The sequence below is a fragment of the Vidua macroura genome, chromosome Z (genome assembly GCF_024509145.1).
Source record: "Vidua macroura isolate BioBank_ID:100142 chromosome Z, ASM2450914v1, whole genome shotgun sequence".
In the NCBI taxonomy this organism is placed as follows: Eukaryota; Metazoa; Chordata; class Aves; order Passeriformes; family Viduidae; genus Vidua; species Vidua macroura.
The window spans coordinates 3,357,327-3,372,056 of record NC_071611.1 but is presented as its reverse complement, the minus strand read 5'-3'; the positions used below and the strand labels follow the sequence as shown (position 1 = coordinate 3,372,056).

The following is a 14,730-nucleotide window of genomic DNA, read 5'->3' as shown; positions in this document are numbered from 1 at the left end:
TTAGCAATGGGCAATTGCACTTTGATATCTAAAATAAGCCCTGCTGCTTGTGATTTACCCCATTTGCCAAGCTCCTTGGATAGGAGACTGTACCTTCAGTGCCAGTATTTTTATAGACTTACTCAACTCAAGCACACAGTCAACATTTAAGAGGAAGCAATAGCAGGGCTGGGAATGGTTTTGCTTCGTCAATATATATAGAGAAAAGAAATGCAGTTAAGTGAGTAACTAGAACAAAGGCAATTAAAAGAGCAATGCTCTGAGGTGCTGGTGGAACCACACCATGGCTCTATCTGATCTGATGCCAATCCCAAGTGGAGTTGTGCATAGAAATCATGCATTTATGCACAGATTCAGGACTGTAAGGGCTTCTTCAGAGCAGATTCTCAGCATGGGATAGACCACTTCTTACCTAGATGCTCTCCCGATGCCAGTTCTGTTCTTGATGCTAATCCCAGGCCTGAATTTATATTAAAACACTATATATTCAGCCTAGTGGGTGTGAGACTCAGGGCTTCATTTTACACCTGATTTGCTAGGTGAGAAGCTAGAGACATTTTGGAGGTCATTTAAGCACTAAGTTGTGCTCAGGGTGTTTTGCAATTTTCCTTTCTAGATCACAGCTCCCTGCCCTTTCTTTTTCTGGTCTGTGCTGCTGTGGATTTATATGTGTAGAAGACAAACCTAAACTTGGTCAGGGCCTTAAAGTGATGCTGTTGTGCCTTAATAAAACTTGTTTTTAGCCTGCTGATATTGTGAAAACTCTTGAAAATATCTTGAAAGTATAAAAGCAAAGGACAATTAAATCTTGGGATCAGCTCCCAAATGGATTTGCACTGGAGATTCACACTTAATAAAATACAGAAAATTGCATTTTATTTTGGTACATAAATACTGGTAGTGGGGGACTGTGGCATTTAGAAGAGAGAATCACTCCACCAGAAAACTCACTTCAGCAAAATGATGCAGTCCAGTTGAGCCCTTTTTATGATCTGAGAAATGACTGTTTTTATAGCACACTAAATAAAACCTGCTATTTGAGCTGGAGGTTTATTAGTAAAGGTGATTTTGTCATAGTTGGGGAGGGAGGGGAGGAAGAAGAGATGAGAGATGAACATCAAAGCAGAGAGAGGTGTCATTCCAGAAAAGCACATCAATGTCCCAAAAATGCAGTACCTGTCATCTTCACATCACCTAGCACCACCAGGGAGACACTCTATGTCACCATTTTGTTGTTTTTGTTGCTCCAGTACATTACTACAAGCCTGGTTAAATTTCCCCCACTGGGAAAGACTTGGCTATGGAGGAACCTGCAAAAACATCCATGTGGAAGAGTTATCTGCAGGGAGCCAAATCCAGGGGATGGTAAAATTGATTCTTATAGGAGAGCAGTCAAATTTAGCCAGGACAGCTTGATTTTGTGATTTTGCAGCTGCCCAAAATCACCCCTTCTGTGGTCTTGAAAGAGGACTTGCAGCTGAGCATTTTTATTCACACAGCACATATCCATGCCCCAGGAGTCCCAGTGCACTGCTGGGCATCCTTCCCCAAACCTGTCTTCCATCATTCCTTGAAGATCATATGGATTTTAAGTCCCCTGATTGAAAAAAAAAAAAAATCTTCAACAACTGTGTCACAGGGCCATCATGTCTAATCCAGAAACAGAGATGTCTGCCATGCTTTGGCCTCTTCAAGCTGTGCAAGGAAATTTCCCCAGCCATCACTTCCTGGGTTTCTAGGGAAAAGGGAAGAGGGATCACTTTTTAAAATGGTGAAAAATAGTCACGTGTTATGGGGAAACTGGAGCATAAATCTCCTGAAGCCCTACTCATCCTGCTGCCTTTTGCAAATGGAATAGGTTCCACTTCAGGTCTACTAGGACTGTTATAAGGCCTGCACCCAGTGTGCAAGGGAAGATGAGAGTGTTCCTATTCCCTTCTCTCAGAAAGATGTGATTTTACTGGTGAAAACAAAGCAGAATCCCACTTTGCAGTCTGATCCGAGACCAGCTTTTTGGGAGGGTCCAGAGCAGGTCTTGTCTCTGGATGTGTACACCCCACCGCACCCACTGGCTTTGCACAGAGTGTAGTGGCTCTTTGGTGTTTGCCCAACGGGGCCAGAAATTCACCATGTATGACCTCTCTAGGCAGACTTTGCAAAGGGAAAGAACCTCCCACGTTTTGGTTCAGGTCACTGGAGTTCATCTTTTCGCAGTGAATTTGCTGAAGGCACAAGTGATGCTCTCACTGAATTCATGGAACAGGACTCAAATCTTCATTCAGGGAAACTGGAAGACATTGTATATTTGACCTGTCCTGCAAATTTTCAAAGGGTTTATAATGCAGCTGTTCCTGATAGATGTTCTGGCAGATTTCTGGACTTTTTACTAATGCTGTTGCACATTTAATATTTCATGCTAGACCTTAGCTGCAATCAGGATGCTTTAAAAGAATTAATCTGGCGGTCAGTAACTGCTAAATGAAGTGCATGCTAAAAGAATGATGAGCTAACTGACTGCAGCTCACAGCTTTTATGAGCTTCCCCAAATGCCTGTTTTCAGGTGAATTCAGCATCTCCTTGACATTTAAGGACTCAATTTATAATAAAATTATTTAACTCTAGTGGAAAGAATCACTGGCCTCGATGGAAAAGCCATTTATATTTCTCCCACCCCTCAGAAGAAAAAAAGAGTACTCAAGATAATGCTGCAATTCCTATATTAAATGAGGGATAAAAGAAACCTTTCAATGCAAATTAAGAACTGCAGGCTTTTAAAAATTATAGCAGATATTTAAAGTGCACAGCTGTTCACATCCTTATTTCCAATTTAGCAATCTCAGACATGGTGAGGGCAACTAAGATGGTGAAGAGCCTTTAGGGGAGGCCACATGGGGATCAGCTGAGGTCTCTTGGTCTGTTTGGCTGGAGGAGACACAGGTCAGACCTCAGTGCAGTTACAGCTTCCTCATAAAGGGAAGAGGAGGGGCAAGCACTGATCCCTGCTCTGTGGTGACCACTGACAGGACTTGAGGAAATGGCCTGAGGCTGAGTCAGGGGAGGTTTAGGTTGGATATCAGGAAAGGTTCTTCACCCAGAGGTTGGCTGGGAACTGGAACAGGCTCCCAGGGAGTGGTCACAGCACCAAACCTGACAGACCTCAAGAAGAGTTTCTACAATGCTCTGAGGCACAGGGAGGGATTGTTGGAGTGTCCTGTGCAAGGGCAGAAGTTTGACTCAGTGGTCCTTGTGGGTCCCTTCCAACTCACCCTATTCTGTCATTCTGGGATTCTGGGATCAACATCCAAGAAAACACCACAAGTCTTTCAGAGATTAAAACCCCTCAATGCTCCCATTTCTGCAGGTCCCAGTCTGTCTTGGGATCCTTCTGCTGTTTTATTTTGGCTGAGCCACTCTACACACGTGCATTGTCCTCTACAGCTTGAAATTACAGAGGAAAGTGGAAGAGTGAGATGAGGTAGAACCTTGGACAAGCAATGTCATAGTGACACACCAGCGAGAGCAGGTTGAGCTCCACAAAATTAACCATTCCTGAAGGATGGAAGTATGTTTTATATATGAATAATAAAGCCTTAATATCACTCCTGCAGTTAAGTTCATTAGTAAGGGTTTTGAACAAATGAAAGCACTCAGCTCAGCAAAGGTGCCTTGCTCTGCAAGCCCTGGCTTTGTGGATGTGATGACTGAAACACTTGCTTAAAAATCCTTGCACTGGCTTAAGGCCAAACAAGGACAAACCAGGGTGATCTCAGCACTGGAATGCGGAAAATTGTATGACTCCCATTGTAGTCCACCTTAGCTGGTGCCCAACTGTTCTCTCCCAGCTGCCTAAACCGAGGTGGCAAACAGTGTTATGGTTAAACATGATATTTAAACTGCATTGTTATGTCGGTGATGATAGGTTCTTTGTTGGAGATGACAGCAAAATCCCATTGTTTAGAGGTTTCCCAGACTTGGTGCTTAATAAAAAGGTCTGAAAAGCACAGGGTTGTTTAAACACTTGATAAAGAAAATATGTGCAGCAATGGGTCTATTCCACCAGTAAGGAGCAGATCAGCCTGCAGCGCCAAATCCTACCTTTATAAATTCAACACGTTGCTGCAATTTGACAAAACAAAATCTTCAATCCCTCCATGTGGAAAATAGAAGTGTCTGCAAAGCAGCAGAAGATTGAAACAGTGTGCAAATTATTCAGTTTAAAACTGGTAGCAAAATGAATTTGGAATAACTTTGGAATTTCTGAATTATTTAGAAAATCAAGACGCTTTATCAGGAATGCATGAAAAATTACAATTCACAACCATGTGAGCATCTTTGTACTGCTCAGTAATCTCTGCATTGATTTGTCTTTTCTTTGGATAAGTGCTTTAGACAAGGTATTCTCAAAACAATCATGATGCCAAAGCCTGAACTTCAGCTTCTCTGTATTGACACAATCACACAAACACACTGCAGAGTCTGGGATGTTTTGTTTGGTGAATGGACACAAAGAGATTGCTTGGCTTTTAATTAACCCACTCCCACCCCATGCTGTGTCATGCTCACATGGGTATTTTTGCATTAATTCCTGCCTCTCTTTGTACGTCAAATGAATGTTCAGGGCTTGGGACCAGATTATCTTTAAGGTCTCCTCTAACCCAAACCATTCTCTGATTCTGTGATCCACACCACTGTGAGCATGATGGTTGTTTGGGCTTTGAGCTCTTTGAGACCCAGGGAATTGTAAAAGGAATAAACTCTGGGAGTGACAAATTTGCAACAGTACTCTGGAAATTGCCCTATTGTGGAAATATAGCAATTAATTTTATGTTACTGTTGCTGATGTGTTTTCTATTGGTGTATCACCTTTAAATAAAGCCTTTACATCAGTTTTGAACTAGATTCAGTGGAGTTCCTCAGAAAACTCCACTGTTTGTACTTTCAGCAAGTGTCGTTTTTCTGGTTTGTATCCCTCATCCATGGCTAGAGTCACTGAGGACCTGAAGAAATTGCTAAGACCGTTTCAGAGACTTGCAGTTATGAACTGACTAGACTTGATCACAGGTTCCTCACACCTCATGTCCATGACTGCTCAACCTGTAAGTCATCAGGCCAAAGTTATATTTGCCTGAGCCTGCTGTCTCCTCCACTTGGCATCTTTTATTTACAGAGTAATTCTGCCCTGGGAAAGCTCAGTGCACTCACCAAAAGACATGAAATATCTCCAACCTGTAGCTCTGATTAGAGCCTGCAAGTGAGCAGTTTACAGCTGTCCCATTGGGACACAAGGGGAAATGCTCAATTTTGAGCAAAAGTATGAGCTGAGCCAGGATTATTTATTCATGTGTTGGAGCTGGAAATCTCATTTTTATCTTTCTTTCAAAGATTTTTTTTTCTCTAGTAACATGTGTTCATGCATGTCTAGGAAGCAGAAACTAAAGAGAAGGCTTTTTCAAGGGGACCAAATAATTTGGAGATTCTCCAGTTTTTAGGAACTCAGGAGAAGAACAGAGGATGATTTTTCAGAATGCCAATTGCATTTTCAGTCAGTACCTGCAGATTTATTCATTCAGCCTGGAACATCCCAGGCTGACAGTTTGCTAGCGATGTTCTGTTATAAGGATTGTGTGAAATACTTTTGGGTATAAACCCAAGTTAAGTAGCTCTGAATTCAGGCCTGCCTTCCCTCTGAGCTGGCTGGGTACAAAGAAGGTCCAGTTTGCATGAAGGATCTCTGCCACAGCAAACTGTTGTGCTTGAGCTAAAATCCTCCTCTGCATGGTTAGGAGACAACACCTGGGGATCCAGCACCTTTCCAGCTCAGGCGGAAAAGCAGAGCAAGTGCCCCCATATATGACAGCTTTACCCCATGGATTTCCAAAGAGATGCCAGCTCCTAGGTGGCAAAATTGACACCAAAAATGCTTACAAGTTCCTAGACCACTCAGAGGTTTTTATGTGATGTTTTGATTTGTTGAGATTTGCTCTTGCTGGTGAGGCAGGGGTGGCCCTGAGATAAAAGAAAGCACTTCCCAATACTATGTTTTAAGTGACATTATGTATTTAGGAAAGACTTTCCTCATCTTCTTTTCTTTTTTCTTTTTCTTTTGGTTTTTTTTTTTTTTTTTCAATTTTGTTTCCATCCCTATGAAGACGATAACAAAGGATGGTATGTCCTCGGAGCACACTGATGTGTCACTGTGGATGCCAATCCCCACAGACGCTCCTGATGTTATTAATTTTTAAAACAAACTTGCTGATTGAGGTTCTGACTGCCTTTAAATTGTCTCTACAAGGAGACTGTGTACTAATTAACCCACAGAAACAATCAATGATGTACCTTTTTCAAGTTTCAGGGTGATTAGAATATGAAAATGAAGAGCACAATGGTGCAGATGTTTTAAAATCACAGCAGACAGCAATTAGTGACATGGGAACCAGCTGCTTATCTCTCCAGATAAAGCCTCTTAATAGGGAATTACACTTGAGGAGCCATTACACAGATGGATCTGCGAATGATTTAAAGAGGGGGCGTTGTAGTATTAACTTTGATTTGCAAGCCAGATTCTTGACAAGCTTTATGTGTGTTACCTCCTAAAGAAGGTGCATTTGGAGTAGGAGGGAACCATCCCTTTAAGCACTTTTTTTTTGGTGGGGGGTGTTGGGTTTTCTAAATGTATATTTATCATAATTTTTAAGGGTTTGGTTTTTTTTTTATTATTTTATATATAATCATTGTTATTATGTTATCAGACCATTGATTTTGTTGCTGTCATCTCCCCCCAGTTTTTGCATTTGGACTGGAAGCAGCATGTGGATTTAGATGGAAGCTCAGTCATAGAACAAGTACACAGACTGCAGCATCCTAAAAGAGTCCCCAGGGGATAGATTCTGCTGCTGGGTACTACTTGCAGAGTGGGGTGCTGCCCCTGATGGGACTGGTACAGCATCATCTCCTCAGCTGCAAGGGCTGCACACCAGAATAAAACTGTTTTGGGGACTAATCACATCTGCAGGTTGCACAGGACTGGAGGGACAGCATAAAGCACACAGCATAAAACCTCTTCTTGTCTGTGACCAGTGATCACCAGTATATGGGATCTATCCTGCTCACAAGTCTGCCCACCACTGCCAGCGCTGAGGCCTGAAACTCACGAGTTTGTCATTCAAATCTTATTCCACTAATAAGAGGATTCTAATCTTATTCTACTAATAAGAGGATTGTAATCTTATTCTTATAGTCTAAGGTTCAGACATGTGCTGGATCAGGTTGCTCAAGCCTTTTTGCAGTTAACAAAAGCTATCATCTTCTTTTTGTGTATTTTATTTTCTTTAAAGGAAAGTTGGGATTATTTAACCTACTAAAAACATCCAGTAAAATGTATCGGAAGAGAAATATTGACCAAGTATGCTGAGTTGTAGTAAAATTACATAAGTTAATTTACACTTCTACTTCCACAAAAGAAGAAGGAGCAGATTCTCAGTGCAGAATAGTTGGCTGTGGAAGAAAATCCCATTTAATGAGAGAGCAAATGATAAGCAGAGGCTGTCACTGAAGTTTGAAGCATTTTTATGGTCTTATAAACCAAAAAGTAAATAAAGATAAATCCTTCTGTTTTCATGAAAAAAAGCCCACTATTTTTGATGCTGGTCTCGGCTGGCTGCCATAGGAACTCTATTTGAGCCAACAGCCCCATGGAGCTGGAGTATATTACATACTTACTGACAAATAAAGAAAAGAATTTGGGTGAAAGGTATCAAGATATCGGTTTCTTAAGATTCCCTCACCATCCTGACAGGTCTGACATCTGACATCTCTGTCAGCAAAGCAGAGTCTTGGCTTAGCTGAGCTAGACCTTATTGGCTTTTGAAGATGGTTCTCACACAGCAGGGAAAATTGAAGCCTAAGCATTAGGACCAATGGGATCAAACAGCAACACAGATTAATACATGGGGAATAAAATACACTTGGCCACATTACTTTCAGCTGATTTAGTAGTGTTTTTAGGTAAACAGTCCCCACATATCTATTTCAGCTACTGAAACCCAACCTGCTGCAGCCAAATTGTCTCTAGTCACTGTGCTGCAGAGGAATTATTTTTGGGTGGTATGGATGTGTCTGGCAGGGTAGAGCCAATAAACGTTAAGCTGGAAGAAGTTTCATGAGGAAAACCAGCAGACTGCAATGTGCTTGGGCAGGTATATAGTTGATATCCTGCTTAGGAAATGGAGTCCCCTGATCCTGCAGACCGGTCATTTTTTGAAGGCCTGTTGAAATTGGACTGCTTATCTGTGTGATTAAATGACTCCAGAGCTGGCACCTTTGATGACATAGGCATATCTTTCTCATGAATTTTAAGATCGATGTGGTGGTGGCCTGTGCTGCTGGAGCAATGACAGGGCTATCATTAGGGATGTGCTGGGAGTTGCATCATCACTATGTAATGTACAGGCCAAAGAAATGAGGCTGGAGGAGCCAAGCCATATATCAGCATTCATCGCTGATCTATAGCTGGCCTCTCCATTCTGAGCCCTTATTAACTGCCTTAAAATACAGATCAGAGATTATTGCTCCTTCTAGATCATGGATCTCCGTGTGTGTGATAGATATGGAGGGAATAGGATGTTGCCATAGTGAGATGTTTTTATTCCCTGCTGTAACACTCCTTCTTCTTTTTTTTTTTTTTTCTTTTTTTTTTCTCTCTTCCACATGAAATATTTCAAGTCATTTAGTTTCATGGCTCAGCACTTGGAAGTAACATGGATGTAAGAAGCTGGCTTGGGTGCAGTCAGCAGGCTGGGATCTGTTCAGAAACAGCCTGGCCCTGCCTTAGTGTGGGTCCTAGGGCCCAAGAGAGGCCTTAGCCCAGCATTGCCAGGGCTTCTTTGCATCATGAGTTGTGGTACCTCAGGAAAATGAAGTTTTATGTGAGGCTGGAATGAAGCACAGCATCTCCCCCTGGGACATCACCAGGGGATGGTCTGCCCATCTTCTTGTGCCAGGACACACAGCATAGTGGCTGGGCAGCAGGAGAAGCCCAAGTGGCCCAGGCAAAATGGATCTCAGGAGCTTTGGGATCAGTTTAAAATAATTAAAATAAAACAAGCTGTAAAACTCCAGTGCTGGTGCTGCTGGTTTCCCCTCCCTGGACCCATCCCAAGATATGGGCACGCATGGGCCCCCTTTCCTGAAGGAGGGCATCAGTGTGGGTTGTGTCCTCTGTGTGCTGCAGGGCTTGTGTGTGGGAGGCCACTGTGAGGAAGAGGAGGAGAAAGATTCATTCCCCAAGGGCTGTTTATGCTTTCAGCTCTTTTCTCAGGCTGAGGAAACCAGGTGTCGCTCACCCACGACATCTGCAGCTCCACCACAGCTGCATGCTTTCGTTCTCTCACTCCACAATTCCTGGAAATCTCTGTTTTCCCTAAGCATGGCTGGTCCATGTGTGTGACAGCTGAACTATCCACAGGATTTAAGACTCCCTAACTGCTGCTCAGACAATGGACCAGAACAACTTCAGCATTATTGCCTATTCCAGAAAAGCCACATGTCTATATTTATATGGGCATGAAAGCTCAGTATCAATTTGTCAATAATGAGCATGTTTAGTGGCCACTAAATAATGTGCCATGGGCTTGGGGCTGTCTTTTCAAACTTCTCTGAAGTTGCTCAAAACTAGGGACACTTAATTTTCCCAACTCAGAGCCCTCTTATTCCCTTTTGCCTGCTTGCCCCAAAATTTCTGTTGCAAACACCCCAAAGGGAGACCTAATGGGTTACTGATAGAAACCTAACTGTAAAAGGGTAGGAACACAAGACCCAAAGCATTTATTATCTACTTTTCTTTCCTTGGTTTTGTTTTTATTTTCAGTCTTCATTTGACATTCACAACAGTGTCAGTAGTTTGTACAAAAGCAGTTGTACAGTCTGACCCAGAGCTTTACAAAATAAAAGTTGCAAAATCAAAAAAGAAAACAAAACAGATCAAGCAAAGAAAGTAAAAAACAAATAGATTGATACTTTTTCTTTAAAAGGAAAAAGTTACAGCTGAAGTAAACAATTCTTTTTTTTTTTTAGCTGGAGGCCCACCAAGAGAAAAACAGTAGAGTTTTTTTTGCTCTGCAAGAGTCTTCAGCATAATTCTGCCCTTGCTGTAACCTCTGCGGCTCGAAGAGCTCCTGTCAGAGTAAAAATCATGTTGAAAATATCTCTCACCAACATTGCAAATAGCAGAGTTTTAAAATGGAAAGGGAGTAATGCAAATCTTGAACCTGCCAAGTGTGCCTCACACACTTGATGCTATGTATATGATTTTAAGCACTAAGTATGCAGGGATGGCTTCCATGTGGAAATTCAAGTAAATCTTTGCAGAATCTGCCTTCATAGGAAGTGGACCCATGGGTTTTCCTCTTGTTTATTACAACTTCCAAGATAATTTTTCAGTTTTCTTGTTTACAATAATGAGTTTAATTGCTGCTGTTGAGCCTCAAGTTCTGTGAGTGATTATTTTCCAGGAAAAAGGCATTCTCACCAGGAGGCTGAGTTGCACCATTCATCCATTGAAAGGGAATATTTCACTTGTGTTTTAAATTAAAAATCAATAGAATATGTGCCCTTAGCAATTTTGCATTTATAGAAATATTTCCACTGTTTTTAGAGTAGGGAAACCAAACAAAACTTGTTTACTGTGCATGAAATCTAAATGCAAATTTGGCTCAAGTATAGGAAGATTTTATAAAGGTTCCTAACTCTTACAAAGTCATTGTTGTTATTCACTGCATAAATAAAGAGCTGTAACCAGTGGTTATGAATGGACTGCTAAACTAATTGCATTTTTTGCTGTTTATTTTCTGCTCCCTTCCAGGTTTATGACAGGCCACAAAAACATTCTGCTCTGCACTATGATCCGGGCCTCCAACAAGACTTCACCAGTGACACCTTAAAATCAAAACACCAGCAGAAAAGTAGCAACCAGCACCACATTGACTGGTCAGCAAGCTCCGACACTGGACCCGCTTCTCAGAGTTGCTTCATCAGCACAGAGCCCAGTAGAGAAGCAATTAGTGCCACCAAGATCTCTGCTCTGGAGCCAGGAGTTTCCTACAGCAAATCCCAGGCCAAGAAGTCCTGCAGCAGCAGCAGCAGCAGCAGCAGCAGCACGTGGGGGCAGATGTCGGTCAGTAGTAAAGAGCTGGCGATTTGCAGCGCAGTCCCGTCACCCAATGGCATCAGCATGGCCGCCCAGCCCAGCAGTGCCTCTGAGTGCAATGGGCTTTTACCTCTTGGAGATCAAGAGGGAGCTGTGCAGCTGGAGGCCCCTGATCAGCCTGCTGGAATTACGAAGAAGAAGTCCAGCAAAAAGGACTTGATGAGCCAAACCATCCAAACCACAGATATGGAGTGGGTAAAGAGTGCTCAGAAAGCATTTGACAGCAAATCCCATGACAGCATGGAAGGGAAAAAGGAGTCTTACTCGATGGACAGCATGTTGGATATGTCACCCTCGAAGCAGAATCCCGTTTCTGCCGGCACTTGTGAAAGTGACACCAATCACGTACGAATTACTATCCCAATAAAGTCTCCGACAACAGATGCGTCTGGCCACAAAAGGAAAAAGAGGCAATCCATTAAATCCTCCATAGAGAAAACTATCCAGGAGAAAAGCCTGCCTTCTGTGCTTGCTTTGAGCAGTGAAATGGCAAACAGGACCAGCTCTCAACCAGAGGGGAGTAAAAAAGATGTTCGAGCCACAAAGCCAGGGAAAGTGATTGAAAATGAGTCCCCCTTAGTAGCAATTGACAGTGGTGTGTTCACAGACAAAGCGTCCCCCAACAGTGCCGCCCGACCCAGAAAACCTCTACCTGTGACATCCAGTCTCCTACCCACCAATATTTCCACAGCTGCCAAATTACCTGACATCCAGCACCCCAAACATGCAGCTAAGCGTCGGTGGACCTGCAGCAAACCTAAATCTATTCTTCGGGAGACCTCCCTGACGACGTCTGAGAAGCTGATGGTGGAGCCTCCTTCAGCCTATCCCATCACACCATCCAGCCCTCTGTATACCAATACAGACAGTCTTACTGTGATCACACCTGTCAAGAAAAAAAGAGGACGACCAAAGAAACAGCCTTTGCTCACTGTTGAAACCATTCATGAGGGGACCTCCACCAGCCCAGTGAGCCCAATCAGTCGGGAATTTCCAGGAACAAAGAAAAGGAAGAGGAGAAGGAATCTGGCCAAGTTTGCCCAGATGGTTCCAGGAGAGGACAAGTCCATCAGTGAACTAAAATTTCACAAAAAGGTCGGGAAACTTGGGGTCTTGGATAAGAAGACCATCAAGACCATTAATAAAATGAAAACCCTCAAGAGGAAGAACATTCTCAATCAGATCTTGTCCTCCTGCTCCAGCAGCATAGCTCTGAAAGCAAAAGTCCAGCCACCATCTAGTGCTGGGCCCACCACCATTGATGCCAGGCTAGGGAAGCAGATTAATGTCAGCAAGAGGGGGACTATCTACATTGGTAAAAAACGTGGCAGAAAGCCAAGGGCAGAGCTGCAGCCTCAGCCAGAAGAACCTAAGACAGCCATCAAGCACTCAAGGCCTGTTTCCAGCCAGCCAGAAAACCCAGCAGTGCCTTCCAACCTGCAGTCACTTGTGGCATCGTCACCAGCAGCTATTCATCCGCTTTCAACACAATTAGTGGGGATCAACGGCAACCTCAGCCCTGCAAGCACTGAAACTAATTTTTCAGAGTTAAAAACTATGCCAAATCTTCAACCTATCAGTGCTCTTCCTACAAAAACCCAGAAAGGAATGCACAGTGGAACTTGGAAGCTGTCTCCACCCAGGCTAATGGCTAATTCACCTTCTCACCTCTGTGAAATAGGTTCTCTGAAAGAAGTCACGCTGTCGCCAGTGAGTGAGTCTCACAGCGAGGAAACCATTCCGAGCGACAGTGGGATAGGTACAGACAACAACAGTACCTCTGACCAAGCCGAGAAAAGCTCAGAATCCCGCCGGAGATACTCCTTTGATTTCTGCACCCTGGACAATCCAGAGGCTATCCCATCTGACACCAGCACAAAGAACAGGCATGGTCACCGGCAGAAGCATCTCATTGTGGATAACTTTCTCTCTCATGAAAGTATTAAAAAGCCAAAGCACAAGAGGAAAAGGAAAAGCCTGCAGAACAGAGATGACCTCCAGTTTCTGGCAGACCTTGAGGAACTCATCAATAAGTTTCAAGTGTTCAGGATTTCCCATAGAAGTTATACATTTTATCATGAAAATCCATATCCCAGCATCTTCAGGATTAATTTTGATCACTACTACCCTGTGCCATATATCCAGTATGACCCATTGCTCTATCTTCGCAGGACCTCTGATATGAAGTCTAAGAAGAAGCGTGGTAGACCTGCCAAAACCAATGACACCATGACAAAGGTGCCTTTTTTACAAGGGTTCGGTTACCCTATTCCCAGTGGGAGTTACTATGCACCCTATGGAATGCCTTACACATCAATGCCTATGATGAATCTTGGTTACTACGGTCAGTATCCAGCTCCTTTGTACCTGTCTCACACGCTTGGAGCGGCTTCCCCATTTATGAGACCTACTGTGCCCCCACCCCAATTCCATGCAAGCTCTCATATGAAGATGTCCACCACTGCCAAACACAAAGCAAAACACGGAGTGCACCTACAAACCCCTGTGGGAATGGGCCTTGGAGACATGCAGTCCTCTTTGGCTCCTCCAAAGGTTGGAGGAACAAGCCTTTCGAGTGGCCGACTTCACAAAAGGAAACACAAACATAAGCACAAGCATAAGGATGAGCGGATATTGGGGACTCACGAAGATCTGAGTGGTCTCTTTGCTAGCAAGTCCACTGGCTTCTCCAGCCACGCCATCAACGAGAGGCTGAGTGGCTCAGACAAGGACCACTCCTTGCTCAATGAGAAGAGCAAGCATAAGGAGAAGCAGAAGCACCAGCATTGTGAAACCGGGCACAAAGGCTCAAAGAGTAACTTTGAAGTGGATACGCTGTCTACGCTATCACTTTCTGATGCCCAGCAGTGGTCACAGAGTAAAGATAAAAGTGACTCAAGCAGTGATCCCATTGACTCTTGCACAAAGAGATACTCTGGTAATACTGAGAGTAATGGAAGGTCAGAGTCCCTGGACATGTTTGGTGAAATAAATTCCTCAAGTGAGAAGCGGGACAATGATGCAAGTGGGAATAAAAGAAGAAGCTTTGAAGGCTTTGGAACTTACAGGGAAAAGGACATTCAGCCCTTCAAGACAAATAGGAAGGACAGAAGTACTTTTGATTCTTCAGCCTCTTCAGGTAAGCTTTGTTTTATTCTATTTTACTTTGACTATTTACTGCGCTTAAATTTCAATGCTGAACAAAGAGGGACTCACCATTTACAGCAAATACATTTATGAGATAATAACTTTTCTGGCTTTTGTAACTGACTGTAATTCTTTATCCAAACTTAGGGGAGATCAACAAGAAAGTTGGCCACATCTTAAGCCCAAAGTTTTACAAGTCTTCAAGTTGTTACACAGAACTTTTATAAATATTTGTCCTGCCTTCACATATCTCTCATGGCTTGTTGCACTCCTTCCTAAAATCTGACCATTGCATTCATTGCAACAGCAGCAATTACAATACCTGTTAGCAAGGTGGTAATCCCTCTAATCAGTGTCTAATATCACATGATCAAAGTGAC

At 43.1% G+C, this 14,730-nt stretch overlaps 1 protein-coding gene across 2 annotated transcripts in view; it reads left to right on the top strand.

The window, feature by feature from the left end:
• SETBP1 (SET binding protein 1) overlaps positions 1–14,730 on the top strand; it is a 266,516-nt gene that overhangs the window by 172,053 nt on the left and 79,733 nt on the right. For both annotated transcript variants that reach the window (XM_054002818.1, XM_054002820.1), the window contains exon 5: positions 10,859–14,342. In XM_054002818.1, coding sequence (XP_053858793.1) covers positions 10,859–14,342 — 3,484 coding nt within the window. The remainder of the gene's footprint in view (positions 1–10,858; positions 14,343–14,730) is intronic.